Raw genomic sequence first — 19,854 nt, 5'->3', positions numbered from 1 at the left:
CAATGATATGAGAATAAGAACTACCCTTAAATCAAGGATAGAAACCCAGGGAAGCCAAGAGGTGCTCAGCACTGTGCTTGACACAGAAACCTACCCTATGAACACCAGCACTGTGTTTGTCTCCCCCTCCCCCTTTTAGTTCCAAAGGTACTGAAGCCTCTAACTCTGATCTTTTTACAGAACCAGGACCAGGCATTTATCAGAAGAGGCCAAGCTTCAGGTTTTCATACAGCCCTCCCAGTAGTGTAAAAGTAAATGTCAGTAATCTCATTGGGCTCTTAACCTGCAACCCAGCCTATAGCAAAAATTGCAGTGCCTTGGCCAGTACTGTAGTAGGAGGCCTTGCTCTTCTCCAGATATGGTGAAATGAAACACCTTGCTTCGAGGTCCATCCTCTGTATGTACTTGCATTTCCCCTCAATATAATTTCCTGATTCTGAGACACTCTCACACCTCATTTTCCCCTAAAGAGGGAAAAGCAAAAAGTAAATTCCTCTTACACTCAAAGGCTAATGTCCCCCTAAAATGAAGAATCAACAAGGTCTCAGCTCAAGTTTAATAAAACTACAAAAGACCAAAAGCGATAACCTACTACTATACACATCAGTTTGCCTGCCCCATAATACAGCTCAGGCCATTCCCCCCAGAGGAAGAAAGGCTGGCCTCCCCAGCCCCTGCAGGAAAGGCCTGTCCTGTCCCACACCACATCTGGGCTGAGTGCAAGGTCTTGTGTTTTAAGCATGATAATAGTACAAAAGAGGTTTTGTTCTCATGGCCACCTACTGCAGCCTGGCCCTAAAATGGCCCAGTGCTCACTTCTGCTTAGAGAAATATTCTTTGCTCTTCTGGACATCAGGCTTGATGGTATCACTGCCAGGCTTCCAGCCAGCTGGGCACACTGCAAAAGAAAGGATACTAATTAATAACCTGATCAGTGGTGAGCTCCACCCTCCCAAGGACAAGTGGATGCCTCAAAACCAAATGTGAGCCCTAAAGAGCAACATTCAGGCACCAGGAAACCTACCCTGCAGTCTGAGATCATTCAGCCTTTTAGTTCAAAGCTATAAATATGTAATTTAATCCTCACCAGAGCCCTAATTACTATGATACCTAATTTGTTCAGAGTAACTGAAATTTAAAGAAATTAAGTAACAGCTTCAACTTTATACTTTGTTCTAAAAATAATCTGTCTAAAGCATGTACAGCAAAATATTACGATTTTGTTAACAGTAGGTAGTAGGTAAGTGGGTATTCATATGTTCTCAGTAATTTTATGTATGCTTCAAAAATGCACCTTTGAAAAATAAGCTTAAATGCTCTTCAACAGATGGTGCTGGAACAGCTGGATTTCCACATGTAGAACAATGAAATTGGACATCTATTCATACCATACACAAAAAGTTTACTCGCAAATGGATCAACAGCCTATATACCATAAACTCTTTGAAGAAAACACAGGGTGGTCAAACTTCGTGACCTTAGATTTGGAAATGTATTCTTAGACATGATACTGAAAACACAAACAACAGTAAAAAACATAAGGTAAATTGGACTTGATTGACATTAAGGACTTTTGTAGATTAAAGGACATTATGGAGTGAAGACAACCCACAGAATGGGAAAAAATATTTATAAATCATATCTGATAAGGGATTAATAGCCAAAATTAAAATCCAGAACTCCCACAGCTCAACAGACAACCCAATTCAAAAATGGGCAAAGGACTTGAAAAAAGACATATCTCCAAAGATATACAAATGGTCAAATAAACATATGAAAATATGCCGTCACTAGTCAAAAATACAATGAGATACCACTTCACATCCCCTAGGATGGCTATAGTTTAAAAAAAAAAAGGAAAGTAAATGTTGGGAAGGATGTAAAGAGCCCTTGGTATTGCTGGTGGGAATGTAAAATGGTGCATGTGCTGTGGAAAACAGTTCGGCAGTTCCTCAAGAATCTAAACATAGAATTACCATGTGACCCAACAATTCTACTCCTATATATAGCCCCAAAGTAACTGGAAACAAGGATTCAGACACCAGTTCACCAATATTTTAGCAATATTATTCACAATAGCCAAAAGGTGGAAACAACCTGCTAACGGATGGATACACATAACTCTGTGTGTGTGTGTGTGTGTGTGTGTGTGTCGGAATATTATTCAGCCTTTAAAAATAATAATGTTCTGATACATACTACAGCCTGGATAAACCTTGAAAACATTATGCTAGGTGAAAGAATCCAAACACAAATGGATAATACTATATGATTTCACTCACATGAAACACCTAGAATAGGCAAATTCATAGACACAGAAAGTAGAAGTTTACCAAAGGCTGGAGGGAAAGGGGAATGGTAAGTTATTGCTTCATGGTTACTACTGCCTGTTTGGGATGATGAAAAAGAGAAACAGTGGTGATAGATGTACAACACTGTGAATGTAATTAATGCCACTGAATTATGCACTCAAAAAGGTAAATTAGGGGCTTCCCTGGTGGCGCAGTGGTTGAGAGTCCGCCTGCCAATGCAGGGGACACGGGTTCGTGCCCCCGGTCCAGGAAGATCCCACATGCCGCAGAGTGGCTGGGCCCATGAGCCATGGCCGCTGAGCCTGCGCGTCCGGAGCCTGTGCTCCGCAACGGGAGAGGCCACAACAGTGAGAGGCCCGCGTAACGCAAAAAAAAAAAAAAAAAAAAGGTAAATTATATATAACCACAATAAAAATTGATTAAGGTAGTGACTTGCCCCCATACCCAAGAAAAATGTAAGCTAAAAAATGACAAAGTTAGGACTGTGTAAACCCTAACACTAAGCTGCTTCTTCCCTCTAGCAGCCCTTCAGAGATCTGAAAGCAGCAAACAGTTTTCCTTCTCAGTGTTCCTTAACTCTGCCAAACAAGAATGCCTGAAATAAGGGGCACGACCTCCACAGAAGGTCCTGCTTGTTTCAATAAGTAACTGCCTGCTATACCTTGGTAAGCAAAAGGTCCAAGTTTGAATCTTTCGCACACTTTATGCAGAAAAGCACCTTTCAACCTTTCCAACGATCCTAAGTTAGCAATGCTCCTTGGGCAAACCTGAGGAAAGTGAGGCAAGGGAACCAATCTCTGATTTTCTACTCTATTTGCTGTTTAGTCTTCTAGGAAGCATGTAGTCAGCAAAGTTCAGTAATGGAGCAGCAAAAATCTCACTTGCTCAGGTGAGAGAGGGGAAGCCCCTTTCAGTCCAAGGATGTCAAAGCCTCAGATGTCAGACACTGCAAACAGCAGTCTGGGAACAAGGTATGGAGGGAACAAGCACTAAATGGCAAACCCAGCTGCTTTACAAAATCTCCATTTGATTGTGACACAGTCATTAGCTTTAGTGGCACCAAAGGATTAGAACACAGGTCCTAAGCATAAACAAGCTTCCAAGAATAAAAAGCAACATAAAAACAGAGACCAGACCCAGAGCCACCCTGTAGTTTGCCAGCAGGGAAACCAAAGATTCTTCTGTCCAGGAATACAAATGATACAAAGATAGGAGGAATAATGAACCAGAAAGAAGGACCTTGACAATTTAGTCTCCTTGGCACTAAAGCCTCTTGGCACTTAAGACTGTACCATAACTAATGACAGGACAGAAAGATCCACACTTGGATGTTTCACTCATACCCAACAGTGCTGGTTTTTCAGAATATGGAGCCCAGAAGAACTGGCTGAGTCCCACATTTACCAGCTTTCAAGTGCAGCTGAAGTACCACAACTCTCGCCAACACAGAAGGCCCTAAACAATGACTTTTTCAGCATTTGAAATTACCTAAGAAAAGGAGGGCTTTGAATTTGGATCCCAGTTCCACCATTAACTATGAATATATACTGTGTTTAAATATTGGTTTATTTGTCCTTAAAAATAGGAATATAGGATTTTTTCAGTAAAAAATTTCTCTATGGAATTTGTCAGTTCCACCCTTCTCTCTGCTAAAATGTAATGTAGTTCACTTAAAGACCCCTTCCCCGCAAAAAAGTATAAAATTCAAGATCAAAAAAATTTTTTAGGTAAAAATAGGAACATAGGATATACAAACATAAGGTCATTATGTTGTACACCTGAAAATAATATAATGTTATGTCAATTATATCTCAATTTTAAAAATAGGAATGCGGGGTTATTTGTCAAATAAACAACACATGACAGCACGTCATATAGACTGCCTGGTTGGTATTTACATGCTCAAGTGGGAACTATCATACTATAAGCCATAAAAGGCTGCGCACAGAAAGCTGTGCCTGTTCTAATGGGATGGGAAGCAGCAGAGAACAATAGAGTGTGAAGAAGCAAGCTTCACAGAGTCATGAAAGCTTGGGTTCAAGAGTCTATGCAAGGTCCTAGCAAAGTCCAGTAAAGGGCCGACTTGGCCACTCCACAGCGCATTCCGTCTTTGTACTGAACTTCATTCTCCACCAGGGGGCAGTCTCAGCAACTGTCTGCTCCTTTAATCCACAGTAAAGCCCACACATGCTTCTGCAAATGGTGCCTTCTGATTCCCATTACCTATTAGTCTTCCACTCTAGTCAAGCTAGCACTTTTGGGTCCCCCAAACAAACACCACTAATCCAGACTCTAACTTCCACCTCCTTTAACTCCCAAGATCAGAGCTGAAATGAGACTTAGAGAGCTAGTCAGAACTACTTATTTTCTAGAGAAAGAAAATGAGATGTAATAAGACAAGAAATTTGTCCAAGTCCACCTGCGCACTTGATATCAGTAGCACTTGATCACAACCATCTTACCCTCAGTCATATTAAGCTGGGGTGGGGGTGAGGTTCAAGATCCCCTCCCCCTACATACCCAGCACCTGCAGCAGATGGAGGAGCCGAGTTCTTAAAACTCAACCCGGTTGGGATAAGGCTATCTCATTCCAAGCAACAACTACACTGGGCAGAAGTGGGGAGCTGTCAAAAGCTACAGCCTTATAAACTCAAAGGCTGGGAGCAAGTAGTTCAGGACTTTATCAAAACACTGCAATGAGAGAATATATAAGGAGAGAAGGGCTAGAGCAGTAAGAAAGACTTGCACTCTAGCAAATGCTAGATAAAAACCGTAAATTGAATCTACTCGGTCATGTTCAGACTCACAAGAACATCGTCTTTCATCCTGAAACTTCTAACGAAGAACCTTGGTATTTCATCTCAAACCCTTCAGCCCTAACCCCTCCTTCCTTAGAAAAATTTTTATATTGAGCATATATATAGTTTGGTATTTGTTGATTATAAGTCTTACAAATACAACCACACTGCACCAACAGAATGGATTTTTAAAAGATAAAAATGTATTAACTGTTTCTACCTACTGTCTTTGGATAAGTTATCTTAGTCCTATTTCCATTTCATTTTCCAAAACTGGTTGGACATTACCCCAATGAAACAAATATGGTCTACAGGGATTAAGCTCTCCCCCCAGTAAACACTTGTCAAGAGCGGCATGGTTCATGTCTAGGTGTGATTCCCAGCCTTTTGTTTCGCTCTTAACACACCTATGGGATCCTCCTACACTCTTTTAATAAGTTGAATCTGCAGCAGTGAGCGATACTAAATGATCAGGGCAGAAGCTGGGAATACGCGGTTGGAACAAGAAGCCTTTATATTCTCCTCCCCAGGCTTTTCCATTGCCCCACCCCCACAACCCACTATAATTCAGAGATGGCAACTTCTTGAAGAGACATAATCACCCTTTTATCTGGTAGACTTTGTTCCTCCCATCTTTCCCACTCCGCTGTCCTGTCACCAGGCAGACTGACTTACCTTCCCCATGTTTGTCAGTAAACTGGAAGGCCTGAACCAGTCTCAGTGTCTCATCCACAGAACGGCCAACAGGAAGGTCATTTATGGTGATCTGTCGAAGGATACCTTTATCATCAATAATAAAAAGGCCCCTGGAAAAAAGTATTAAAGGTTTGAGAAAGACAGTACAGTTTTAGAAATTGCTTTCTTAGAATAGAGAAGAAATGGAAATAGGCTGGTCTCCCACATTTGCACTGGCCTTCCCCTTAGGCCCAGCATAAAAGAATGAAATGAAATCATGCCATACACCTTAAACTTACAGTGATGTCTATCAATTATTTCTCAATACAACAGGAAAAAAATGAAATAAGAAAAAAGACTCCACAGATCAGGGCTCTACCTTTCAAATAGAAGGTCCTCAGCCAATCAGATAATTCTCCTGATGACTGTCAGCCCCCCAGCAGGTATATACCTGAATGAGATGCCTTCATCAGCCTTTAAGACCCCATAGTCCTGAGCAATGGTGTGCTTGGGGTCTGATATCAAGGGAATGTTCATGGGTCCCAGTCCTCCTTGCTTCTTGGGTGTGTTGATCCTACAGCAAAAAGCACACATACAATCACATTCATTCAAACTCTTGTGTAGCAAAAGCATTAACTATAACTATTCCTTCTCCTGTCCAACATTCCTAATCTTACTCCCCAGAAAACTTCAAACTTTTTCCAGCAGTAAAATAACCAGCTGAGGACAGTTAAGGTCACCAGGGTACACTCAGCTGTAATCCAAGCTGCTTTTCCTCTGCTGCCAGGTAGTAACAACAAGTCAGAGCATTTGTTCTCCTTCTATGAGCCAGAAATCAATACTTGAGAAAGTCTATTGCCAAAGCCTCCCAGTCCCAGTTGCTGCTTAATTTAAAAGTCCATATGCCTGGACTTCCCTGGTGGTAGTGGTTAAGACTCTGCGCTTCCACTGCAGGGGGAACAGGTTCCATCCCTGGTCGGGGAATTAAGATCCCACATGCCACACAGCGCAGCCAAAAAAAAAAAAAAAAAAAAGTAATAATTTAAAAAAAAAAAAAAAACATCTCTATGCCAAATGGACCAAGAGGTTTACCATGCCAGGTGACAAAAGTGAGAATCCACAGAAGCACCAATCACTTGGCAGTTGAGTTTCTTAAATTCTTCTGCCTTATCACTGAAAGCAATGATCTCCGTGGGGCACACAAAGGTGAAGTCAAGAGGGTAAAAGAAGAACACGACATATTTTCCTGGGGGGAAAAAAAAGCCCAAGTTAGCCTTTGAAATAGACTTCCTGGGACTTCCCTGGTGGCGCAGTAGTTAAAAATCCACCTGCCAATGCAGGGGACACGGGTTTGAGCCCTGGTCTGGGAAGATCCCACAGGCCACAGAGCAACTAAGCCCACGTGCCACAACTACTCAAGCCCACACGCCTAGAGCCCGTGCTCGGCAACAAGAGAAGCCCCCACTCTCTGCAACTAGAGAAAGCCCGCGTGCAGCAATGAAAACCCAACGCAGCCATAAATAAGTAAATAAATGTATTAAAAAAAAAAAGGAAAGAAACAGACTTCCTTGCCTTATAGAGAATGTAAACCTGAAGACATTCTCCTATGGAAAAAAGCAGCCTTTCCAAGTTGATGGCAGACACATTTGTTAAAATGCCAAGATGCTCAACAGAGAAGATTCCTTGCACCTACTGTCAGAACCTCTTCCACAAGAAAAAGTTCTTCATTTCCATGCTTTATTTTCCTGCCTCCATGTTAGCTGCCAACTACAGATAAACACTGTTCCATCTAATTTTGATCTCTGGATAGTTAAAATTAGCACAAACACCAAGTTCTCCAGTGAAGAAAAAAAGCAAAGACGCAATTATCTACTGGACAATCTAATGCCAATGCTTATATAATCAGTGCCCAGAAAGAGCTGAATTGCTGCATTCTCTGCTGCAAGGCAGTAAGACCAACAAGAGAAAGTCAGAACCTCTGCAATTCTTCCACAAGGAACCACAGTAATGTGATGGGTAAGATTTGTTTATTTATTTATTTAGGCTGCAGCGGGTCTTCCTTGCGGCACTAGGGATCTTCCCTGCAGTGTGCACGAGCTTCACTCTAGTTGTAGTGTGCAGGCTCTGTAGTTGTGGCGCACGGGCTTAAGTTGCCCCACAGCATGCCCGCGGCATGTGGGATCTTAGTTCCCCGACTGGGGATTGAACCCACATCCCCTGCACTGGAAGGGGGACTCTTAACCACTGGACCACCAGGGAAGTCTCTGATGGCTAAGGTTTAAGTGATCACCTGAATAACCACACATATGTTTCAAACAAGCCTGACAGGACAAGCAAAAAAAAAATTTATAAGGCAAAAGTTCCAAAACTTCTCCTGGTAGGTAACAGAATTTCTAGTTGCAATTTTATGAAACTCATTCTGATTACCAATTGAAGTATTCTAGATCTTCAACCTGAGGGCAGCTTCTCACCATACCTAATGGGCTGAGCTATTTGGAACAATTCCAAATATTCACTTATTTCCAGATAGCAACAAATGTTTGAAAGTCAAAAACAAGCAGATCCTTTGGACATTCACTTTGAAAGCCAAAATCACTATAAACACACTCACCGAAGAAAACAACCTTCCTCAGAGGCTTTGCCTAACAAGCTACAGCAGGTCAAGCCCTGGAGGGAACACAATAGCTCTTCCTAAACCTCATGCCTTTGCCCTTGAGCCAGAGTCACCTCCCTATGGTGCTACTTACGTTGTTTGCCAGGAGGAGCTTCTCTCCATAGGGCCCCACTTATCTGCTCTCATTCCAACCAATATGTGTAATTTGTTAAGAAACCTAGTCACAGGTTCTACCCAAAAGCTGACTCTTGGAACCAACTGCTACACCATCAAGAAAGGTATACTTGACACCTGAGTTTCAGGTTTGCATTCTAAGGAATTTCTATTTTCAATTGTCCCAGAAGACCCTGCTGCTCCATGACTGCAAAATAAAAAGAACCTCATTAGAACTTGCTAGCTGTCTACTTGAAACTGTTTAACAGAAAGGAGAGTTATTCTAATTGTGACACCAATTTTTCTCTGGGGGCAAAACAGTCAAGGGAATGTGCCTAAGCCCTCTGCCTAATACAGCAATCATGACACACATATTTCTTAAACTGAACTGAATATACAGTCTCACAGCTCCAAAGACTTTAGCTCTGAGACTTTAAATTGTTGAAGGCCTTTTATAACACGATAATGAGAATATCTCCAATAATATAACTCAGGAGCAATACTGGGAAAATAATAAAGATATATGTCCAGACATAATGAAGCTTGTGCTTTCTCCAGAAGCAGTTTGGACTTAGGATATCTACCCTGTGTTCACTGATGATAATCACCACTTCAATAGAAAGACAAAGCCTCTTACCCTAAAGACACAGGAGATATAAAAATCATTTTACAATCAAATGACAAGAGATACAGAAAATGAACAAGCCATCCCTAGATTGTAACATAATTCCACATTAATGAACCTAACTACTCTTACCTTTGTAGTCAGATAGGCTGATATCTTTGAACTGACCATCTGGCATTACAGCAGTTGCTTTGAACTGGGGGGCATGGTGCCCAATTTTGGCATTTCCTGAAGACATACTGCGATCAGCTGGAAAAGATAAGAGGAAGTCAATTAGAAACAAGCCTTTTTTTTTTTTTTTGCGGTACGCGCGCCTCTCACTGTTGTGGCCTCTCCCATTGCCGAGCACAGGCTCCGGACGTGCAGGCTCAGCGGCCATGGCTCTCGGGCCCAGCCGCTCCGCGGCATGTGGGATCCTCCCGGACCGGGGCACAAACCCGCGTCCCCCACATCAGCAGGCGGACTCTCAACCACTGCGCCACCAGGGAAGCCCCTGAAGTTTATTTTTGTTTTTTTTTTTTTACCTTTTATTGGAGTACAGTTGATTTACAATGTTTTCATTTTAAAATGGAAATTTCTTTATCAATTGGAGTAAACTCTTACTGTTCCTGAACGATCATTCGTACAATTACATTTTCTTCTGTACTTTCATTACACACATGCAGAGATAGAAAGAGGTGGAAACTCTCAAACCTGCCAAATACACAATGCCATAAACACTGAGCACCTGCTTCCCAGAAGCTGCCATGCTGCCCCTTCCCTGGACTGCACCTCCATCTGCCTTCAGAATGTGGTAAGCACACTTTGACCTTTCTCCAGGTAGATTTGCCCAAGACAGCACACACCCTAAAGCCAATCCAACTTTTTCAAGACGCAAAACCAAGATTTATGGCATCGGCTCTATTTCAAAATTCTAGGTGTTGTGTTTAAGGCCCAGAAGTCCTTTCAAAAATGGGTTTCTTACCTCGGGGCCAAGATTCTGGGGCAATAATAAGTAGAACAAGAGTCAATTTATTGCCAAAGAGTAATGTTACACTGAATTCACCCAGGTCAAGACCAAAATAAGAAATTAAGATTTAACCCAGTAAGCCATCAGTTTGAAAGCGCCAAGAAACTACCTTTTCAAGTCCCCAAGTTCTTGCTTCATAATACCACAACCAAAAGAAACATTGTAAGCATCGATTGCCACAAACTTTACCGCTTAACACCTTTAATAGCAAACCAAAACACCAACCAGCAAGGCACAAAGCAACTTGGCAACCAAACACAGGATGTGACCCTAACATAAATGGCTTTCTTGTCCAAACCTGATTTTCCAGGGGGCCCCCAAGACCACTAAAGCACAACCAGTGGTGGGGGATGGGAAGCTGCTGGACTTCTAGTCGGTGTGTTCCCTTCAGGAAATCTCCCCTTGAACTTCTGTGGAGGAAGCCACTCCCCAAAAACTCACTTCAGGTACCCTCTCTGCCACTCCCATCATCACCCCCACCCTAGCACTTAAGAAAGCACCAGCAGAAGAGTGCGCAGTCTTCACAGAGGGCATTTAGGATCACCACAAACCCATTCTGCAGATAGAGAACTAAAGACGGAGAACGGAATCTTAATATCTGAAGCTCCACTGCTAGTCACAGCTCAGGACCAAGAACAGCCTTTCCCCCTAATACACGACGGACGGACGAGTATCCTCAGTTTCTAATCAGTTTGCAGATCCACTCTAGAAGCTTCCCACACACACACACCCGCAGGAAGCCCCATCACCACCAAGCCACGCCAAGCCAATCAGCGCCCTCTGCTTTGGTTGCCGGGGGAAGAGGCTACTCAAGCCGCCTTTAGCCCCGGGTTTCAACCACGTCCCCGCACCCACAAGGGGGTCCAACGTGAGGGACACCTCGCCCGGCCACCTTCTCCGTCAAAGAACCCCAGTTGAGCTGGGCAGGCCCCGGGGAGGGGGAGGGGAGGAGGAGGAGGAGTAAAAGGCGACGAACGGGGGACATGGGGCGTAGCGGTACGCAGAGGCCGCGCTGCCCATATACTCACCACTCCTCACAAGCCACAAAGAACAGTCAGGAAGCACACACGCAAAGCATGCCCCGGGCGCTGGCCTTTATAGCCTGTAAGGCTCTCGCGAGAGTCAGGGCGGGCCAGGGGTGCGGACGGGGGAGAGGTAAGGGGCGGGATCTGGCCCGAGCACCGCCCCGACCCAACGCGGCCCGCCAGTATGACTCAGCGATTTCTCTCGCTGGGGGCGGCCTAGCGGACTACCAACCCCCCCACCCCGCGCCGCCGAGGTTTGAGGCGTTCTTTTGATCACTTCCAAACCCGAACGCCTCCGCCTTACCCTTAAAGCCTGAACCAGAGTAAGGGTTCTAGCTGCTGCCCACGGAAGACCACGTCTAACCAAGCCCTGAGAACTATCTCTTCAAATATTTCTCAAATATTACCCCCCTACACCGATTCCCGCAGCCTCTGCTCTAGTGCTGATCCTCAGTAACCCTCATTGCTTAGAGAGCCTCCCTTTTATTGTTCTGATTAACGGGGTTGCTGCTTTCTGTCTGCTATCCATGAGTTCCCATCCCATCCATTCCACGGTGGCTGGAGGAAATCTTTCTGAAATCTGATCTTGTCACTCACTCACCCCTCTGATTTGTGGCTCATAAAAACTGGGGCTCTGTATTCCTGAGTTAAAACTCTTCATGGTTATTTCATGTGTGGCCTTCATAAAAGAATCTTAATCCATTAACCTTACTTTTCTCGTCTGTAAAATGGGAATACTATTCTTTGTTGAAATCATCTCTGTAGTTTATTTAGCACAGTACCTAGTTCTTATTATACACTAGAAGTGTTAGCCATTGTTACTACTGTAACTCTTCCTTGCTCCTATATTATAACACCCAGAGCAGAGTGTAGCTGTTTTAAGCCTTCAGCCTTTTGTTCAAGCATGAGGAACCCGTTCTCTATTTGACCTACAGAAAACGTGTTTGAAGACTCAGCTGAAGTACTACTTCCTCTGAAATTCTTTCACTCATCCTCAGAATTGACCATTCCCTCCTTTCTGCCCAAACAGTAGCCTGTATAGCGAAAAGAAAACTTTAAAGCTATTTTACTTGTTTATATGTCTATCTCTCCGTGTTAGACTGACTTTCTGAAGGGTAGGGTTTGGGTCACAACCATCTCTGTGTCCCCACGTCACAATGTAGCACCTGATATAAAATAGGAGTGTTTAATAAATAGTATTGTGTCCGCCTTTCTGCCCCCAACCCCCACTATTCTCCTAACTCCCTTGGACATTATAGCAGGATAAGAGATAGGGAAGTGCTGTGTCATGCTGCCTGAGCATCTCAAAATTTTTTGGCATTTATCATCCTACCATGCAACAGTAGTGATTTTTTTTTCGTTGTCTGCCTGAGACTGAACAATTATTTGGCCATTACTCATCTTCTTGAGGACTCAGGGGAGACAGACATTCAGAGCTTAATAGTGGATGGTTATTGCTGTGAGCAGGTTAAACCAACAACACACAGTCCTACATCAGCCAGAAGAAAATTACCATTTATTGTATTTACCATGTGCCAGGCCCTGGGCTGGGCACTTGAGCTTATTTGTCTCATTTAAGAACCAAAAGAGTTATCCTGGCCCAGGGAAATATTAACATCCAATCCTCGTGGGAATATAAAAAAACAAAATAGCAGAACAATTATTATGAGAAGAAATCTGTTGAACACTTGTCTGATTAAGTGATCATAGAATCTGTTTCCTCAGAGAACAGTAAAGATTTTGGAAATGGGGGCAGGGGAACTTTATCCTTCTACAGGACCTTTATCCTCCCTTGTTCACCAGTAGTCTGGGAAGGATTTTATCTGTTTTATTTATATTTGTAGTACCAGAACCTGGCACACTAACTGGCCTAGGAGACGTGTTTCATTAATTTTGGAGTGTATTGCAGATTTTTGAGATGTGGAGTTAAGCTACTTGAACCACATTTTAGGAAGATGATTCTAGCAGCTGTGTGATCAATGTAATGACTAGGAGACAATAGGCAAAGAGACCAACTGGGAGGCTACTGCAATGGTCCAGATTAGAGAAGTCTCAGAACTGTAAAATGACATTGGCAGCAGAAAGGGAAGAAGGAGAGAAAGAATATTTCCACAGGCTTTTGGATTGATTGCATTTAGGGTGAGATGAAAGAAGAAGTTCAATCTGATTTCTTGGTTTCATATCTTGGTGCCATGTGAGTAATGTCACTAACCAGTGATGTAGGAAACACTGGAGGAGGAGAAGTTTTGAGGTTAAAAATAGTGATGAGGGCTTCCCTGGTGGCGCAGTGGTTAAGAATCCACCTGCCAATGCAGGGGAGACGGGTTTGAGCCCTGGTCCGGGAAGATCCCACATGCCACGGAGTAACTAAGTCCGTGAGCCACAACTACTGAGCCTGTGCTCTAGAGCCCGCTCCCCTAGAGCCTGAGCTCTGCAACAAGAGAAGCCACCGCAATGAGAAACCTGCCCACCACAACGAAGAGTAGCCCCTGCTCACTGCAACTATAGAAAGCCCCACGCGCAGCAATGAAGACCCAACGCAGCCAAAAATAAATAAATAAATAATTTTTTTAAAAAATGATGAACGTTTATCGAGTACTACCTATTTTATAGATGAGATGCCTGATGCCCAAAGAATTTAATTATCTAAAGTAACAACTAATAGTGATACCAAGCAGGGCCCTGTGGGGCTTCTGAACACAAAGCCTCTCTGTGTCCCCCATTCCTTTGATTACAGGAAATAGCCTTCTTTCAGCCTCAAAGACCTTCCCTGCCTTCCAATGGGCAGATTCAAGCAGTTTTTAATTAGGGAAGGGAGGGGATTGGAGACAAGGGAGAAACAAACAATCAAGAGAAACAATAATGCAGCCTTGGGGCGATGTCCTGGTTCCCCCTCAAAGGATACACATAACAATGTCTTTGAGTTTTGCAGATACTGAAACCCCCTCCAGGTGGGAGAAGTTTAACAATGGTATGCTGCCCACAGGCACATAGACCCCAGACCAGGTGGAACTTGAAGGCTGATGATGCTGACTCCTACTTACCTCACCACCAACCAATCAGAAGAATGTCCACAAGCTGATCAGGCCCTCAGAGCCATTACTATAAAACTTCTCACTACCCTCTCCAAGTTGGGACACAGGTTTTGAGGGCATTAGCCCACTGTGGGCTTCTTTGCCTGGCAAAGCAATAAAGCTCTTCTTTTCTACTTCAACCAAAATTCTGTCTCCAAGCTTTAATTCGGTGTCGGGGTACAGAGGCTGGATTTGGCTTCAATAGGTTTTGGAGCCAGATGCCATCCCAGGCAGCAGAGCCATCATGTTGCACACTATGCAGGTGTCACATTTACATAGACTGGGACTTCCCTGGTGGTCCATTGGGTAAGACTCTGAGCTCCCAGTGCAGGAGGCCCAGTTTCAATCCCTGGTCCAGGAACTAGATCCTGCATGCACTATGCAACTAAGAAGTCCGCATGCCACAACTAAAGATCCCGCATGCCACAGCGAAGATCCCACATGCCGCAACTAAGACCTGGCGCAGCCAAAATAAATAAATAAATAATAAATATTTTTTAAATTTTTTACATAGCCTGTAATGGAGTTGTGCCTTATCCTGGTTTGGCTAGGCTAACTCTGGAGTCTAACTTATTACTGACTCCTCTCTTAAAGGAGAAGATAATCAGTTTGGTTTGAGGAAAACATCATTGAGATGCTCACAAGACATCCAGGTAGATGTATCCAGAGGTCACTGTTGGAGATATAGATTTGAAAATCAGCAGCACAGAGGTTTAGTTATATATTTATTGTTCTTCTATTTACAGGAGGCCTATTCTCTGCTAGGTACCAGACATGCAAAGATGAATAAAACACCATCTATTGAGGTGTTTTGAAGGATCACTAAAACGTTAGTTAAGGAGAAGAAAAGTGTGGAAAGAGCTCCAGGCAGAGAAAACAGCAAAAGAAGTGGAAAACAATATAATATGTTTGGGGAAGTACAAAAAGTTGAATATTAGTAGAATGTAAATGCCAAAGACTAGAATGCAGAGACACAGAACACAGATTGGTTATGATGTACCCCATAAGCTTGACTGAGGAGTTTGAATTTTATCCCAGGGGGCAAAATTGAATATGGAAGTATAGAAAGAAAGTAAGAGTTTTGAATAGGAAAATGACATCAGGTTGTATTATTTATCATTCTGGCAGCTGCAGTGAAAATAGATTTAGGGGAGCAAGAAGATATAGGATAAGGAGACCAAGAAGGAAGCTATTGCCATGATTGGGGGAAAGAGGTCAAGAGCCTGAGTGAAGGCAGTAGTGCCAAGTGTGGAGAGATGGGATCAGATGGCAGAGTTTGTAAGATCTGGACATCAGTTATGAGAATTGAAAGAGAGGAAGAAGTCGAGGATGAGTCCCAGGGGAATTGGATGAAGATGGTGCAATTCACAGAAATGTAATGAAACAGATTTTGGAGGAGATCACAAGTCCAGTTTGGGACATGCTGAATTTGAGATTCCAGCAGGAGATAGGAAGAAAGTTGGAAATGTGGAAACTTGAGTGTAAGCTTGTGGGAAGGCAGGGACCCTGCCTATCCTGTTCATCAAGTTATTACCCTAATACTTATCAGCATGGTTCCTGGCACATGATAGGTACAGTAGATACTTGTTTTTTGGTTTTTCTTTTAGTTGCGGTATGAGGGATCTTTAGTTGCGGCATGCAGGATCTTTTAGTTGTGGCATGCAGGCTTCTTAGTTGAAGCATGCAGGCTTCTTAGTTGTGGCATGCATGCGGGATCTAGTTCCCCTACCAGGGTTCAAACCTGGACCCCCTGCTGGAGTGAAGAGTCTCACCAGCTGGACCACCAGGGAAGTCCCTAGGGTTTGTTTTGTTTTGTTTTGTTTTTTAATTTATTTTTGGCTACATTGGGTCTTCGTTGCTGCGCACAGGCTTTCTCTAGTTGCGGCGAGCGGGGGCTACTCTCCATTGCAGTGCACAGGCTTCTCATTGCGGTGGCTTCTCTTTTTGCGGAGCACGGGCTCTAGGCGTACGGGCTTTAGTAGTTGTGGCATGTGGGCTCAGTAATTGTGGCTCGTTGGGCTCTAGAGTGCAGGCTCAGTAGTTGTGGTGCACGGGCTTAGTTGCTCCACGGCATGTGGGATCTTCCCCGACCAGGGCTCGAACCCGTGTCTCCTGCATTGACAGGCGGATTCTTAACCACTGTGCCACCAGGGAAGTCCAGTCCCTAGATATTTGTCAAATAAATTAATGAATTATATTTTTTGACATTAGTTGTAATATCAAGGATACTTGAAACTGTAGGAATAAATGAAATCCCTGAGAAAGTGGAAAGAGGTGAGCCAAGACCAGAACCTCAAAGATTTTCTATGAGGGTAAGAGGAAGGACAAAAACAATTAAAGGCAACTCAAAAAAAACCCCAAAAAACAAAACTAACAAAAACAAATAAACAAAAAAACAAAAACAAAACAGCATTTTGAGGGCAAAGGGTCACTCATGAAGATGGACTGTTTCTACCCAGAATAATTTCCTTTGATCTCCACCATCAGCATTGAAGTTTATTGCACTTGGGAAAGGGTAACAAAAAAGCAAACAAAAAAGGAATGAGTTAGGAAGTGAGTCAACTTGTAGGTATATGTGCTGCCACCTGTGAGATTTACTACCGAGTTTTCTCTAAAATCCTTTAAATTAAAAAAAAAAAAAATCCATTACTAAGTTGCTGGTTGCTGAGGGCTTTAAGTGGGTACTTAATATTTTGATAGGTTACCCCGGGATGCAACATTGAATGTAATTTAAAATAGTGTTTCAAAAGAGGAAATAAAATACTGCTTCCTGAAAATGTTTTTCTTGTTAATCACTACTACACTTGTTGCTGATGAATTATTGCCAGTTGTAATATGCAAGATGAGTTTCATTCAAGCAATACCCTTCATGAATATGGTCCTAATACTGTTATAGTTCATCACCCCCTGGGTTCTGCATACTTATTCTTGCCAACACCTTGAGTTGGTGACTCAGTTCTCCCACAACCTTTCTCTATTCAATCTAGCCATGAAACCTTGGTTCATACAGTGTTTTTTGACATCATCTGGCCCTCACTTAGCTTTAAGCGGTAGTTATATCACTCCACTGATTTGCTGTGGTAGACACAGTTAACTGACACACCTTCTTCATAACTAACTAGATACAACAGGTAAGGCAATTCAACGTGAGTATAAAGCAGATGTCCTAGAGCAATGATCATCTTAACATTAGAACTTGCTAACCTAATAGCAGCCTGTCATAAAATTATAAACCATTAAAGTTAAACCTATAAACCATTAAAGTTAAACCTATAAACTATTAAAGCTAAATGCTTTAATGTAATTGTAACAATAAATGCAATCATGGAAATAAAAATCCCAGGGCAGCATTCAGTTATGAGCGCATTCAGATGATTCAAAATAGGATTATGTTAATTTTTTAAATTATCGCTGAAAGGAAAACATTACATTTAACAGCTCAAAGAACACTTGAATCCTTTAATTTACAAAGAATTCAATTTATAAAATTATATTTGGGGCACACAAAGGCCTACAGATACCAACCGAAACACTGTTATCAAGAATGATGTTTGTTAGAATTGAATACAGCTGTAACTAACAGATTAAACTCAAATAACAAGCTCAACCAAATAGGGGATTAATTTTTCCCATTTAACAAGTAGGAAGTCTAAGGCTGTGATCACGAACCCTGAGTTTTTTTTTGTTTTTGTTTTTTTCTGTTTATTTTTTTTGTGTGGTACGCGGGCCTCTCACTGTTGTGGCCTCTCCCGTTGCGGAGCCTGTGCTCCGAATGCGCAGGCTCAGCGGCCATGGCTCACGGGCCCAGCCGCTCCGCGGCATGTGGGATCTTCCCGGACTGGGGCACGAACCCGCATCCCCTGCATCAGCAGGCGGACTCTCAACCACTGCGCCACCAGGGAAGCCCAGGAACCCAGAGTTTTAACTTTCTCGTCCCAAATCCCTAGCATGCAGCTTTTATTCTTACAACTACCTTATAGTCACAAAATGTCTGCTCTACCTCCAACTTCATACCTATATTCCAGGCAGGGAGAAGGAAAAAGGCATCCAGAAGTATGTGGGAACTATAATGGGGAGGGAAAGCATTCCCAGAAACCCTCAGTTTACATAGCATTTGCCTAAGTATGTCACATGGCTGCTCCTAGCTGTAAGGGAGGCTGGAAACTGTGTCTATTAATTGGGCATACTACCAGTCCTAACAAAATTGAGAATCGGAAGGAAGGAAGGAAGGATGGATGGATGGAAGGAAGGGGAAGGAAGGATGGATGGAAGGAAGGGGAAGGAAGGAAGGAAGGAAGAAAGGAAGGGTATTAGATAGGTAACTGACCTTGATGAATCTGAAAGGAAAAACTTAGGATTCTGACTGTGGCTGTGTAAGGATGTTGAAATGCTAGAAAAAGAGACTAAGTTACGTTGTTTTCCTACTCTGGCTAGAGATGGCAATTCGTTTTATTAAACTGCCCAATCCTACATTTTCAATCAGATTCCAAACCTTAAATTCAACTATGATTTGGTATTTGTTATTCTTCCATCACTGTCCTGATTTTTTTTTTTTTTAAGCTGCATTTGGTCTTCGTTGCTACGCACGGGCTTTCTCTAGTTGCGGCGAGCGGGGACTGCTTTTCCTTGCAGCGCACGGGCTTCTCATTGCAGTGGCTTCTCTTGTTGCAGAGCACCGGCTCTAGGCGTGCGGGTTTCAGCAGTTGTGGCTCGCAGGCTCTAGAGCGCAGGCTCAGTAGCTGTGGCGCATAGGCTTGGTTGCTCCACGGCATGTGGGATCTTCCCAGACGAGGGCACGAACCTGTGTCCCCCTGCATTGGCAGGTGGATTCTTAACCACTGCACCATCAAGGAAGCCCCATTGTCCTGTTTTATACTAAGCTGCTGTTCATAATTAAATAAGGCATGTGCTTAGAATATCAAACTCTTGATTTTTGGCTCAAGTTTTCACCCCTCCACACCTAACTAAAGTGTTGATTTTCCTTCTCTTCTTCCATCTTCCTTCCCCTCCAATTTTAGGAGAACTGGAATGAATGCACAGATACATCCAGACCAGAACAGTAAAGGGGAAGGAAGTGCCCAAGCTGGATCAACAATGGTATAGCTGTAAGCTAGACTAGCAGTGGACTTGCACCTTATGTTTACAGAATTAAACTTGGTTTTTACCTCTAGCCACCTCATGCCTTAGGTACTAATGCTCAAACCCTCATCCTCCCCACAACCAAATCTTTCTAAACATAAGCATTTATCAGTTATTTCTCAACCTCAGTGCCATCAACATTTTGAGTCTGATAATTAGTTGTTGGAGGGAGGGGCTGTCCTGTGCATAATTGGATGTTTAGCAATATCCTACCCTCGAGATGCCAGTGGCACCCCCTCCAACACATTGCCAAATGTCCCCTGGGGGACGAAATTGCCTCAGGTTGAGAACCTCTCAGTTAGAGAAAGTCAGATAAATGACTTGAGGTCTCTCCCAGCCTATCTAACCTTCTGGCCCATTTGTCCTGGCTGGTAGGGTATTCTCTGCCTGGAAGCAGGGAAAACAGTCTTTTACTTCTTTCATGCATTCA

The 19,854-nt window shown here is 43.1% G+C and overlaps 1 protein-coding gene across 1 annotated transcript; it reads right to left on the bottom strand.

Annotated features, from left to right (window-relative positions):
- Positions 1-542: 542 nt before the first annotated feature.
- Positions 543-11,333, bottom strand: PRDX1 (peroxiredoxin 1). Its single transcript, XM_060140192.1, has 6 exons — positions 11,215-11,333; positions 9,310-9,426; positions 6,878-7,031; positions 6,237-6,359; positions 5,786-5,916; positions 543-898 (listed from the first exon to the last, which is right to left on the bottom strand). The coding sequence occupies exons 2-6, from the start codon at positions 9,413-9,415 to the stop codon at positions 813-815; spliced, it is 600 nt and encodes a 199-aa protein (XP_059996175.1). The 5' UTR covers positions 9,416-9,426; positions 11,215-11,333; the 3' UTR covers positions 543-812.
- Between the last annotated feature and the right edge of the window lie 8,521 nt (positions 11,334-19,854).

Source organism: Lagenorhynchus albirostris, chromosome 2 (assembly GCF_949774975.1).
Source record: "Lagenorhynchus albirostris chromosome 2, mLagAlb1.1, whole genome shotgun sequence".
Lineage (NCBI taxonomy): Eukaryota > Metazoa > Chordata > Mammalia > Artiodactyla > Delphinidae > Lagenorhynchus > Lagenorhynchus albirostris.
The sequence above is the reverse complement of the archived record's forward strand: the minus strand, read 5'-3'. Positions and strand labels throughout refer to the sequence as shown.

Coding starts and splice junctions, on each gene's coding strand:
- PRDX1 (XM_060140192.1), bottom strand. CDS start 9,415: ATGTCTTCAGGAAATGCCAAAATTGGGCACCATGCCCCCCAGTTCAAA. Junction 5,917..6,236: donor GATGAAGGCATCTCATTCAG/GTATATACCTGC, acceptor ACTTTTTTCCAG/GGGCCTTTTTATTATTGATG. Junction 899..5,785: donor TACTGACAAACATGGGGAAG/GTAAGTCAGTCT, acceptor TTTCTTTTGCAG/TGTGCCCAGCTGGCTGGAAG.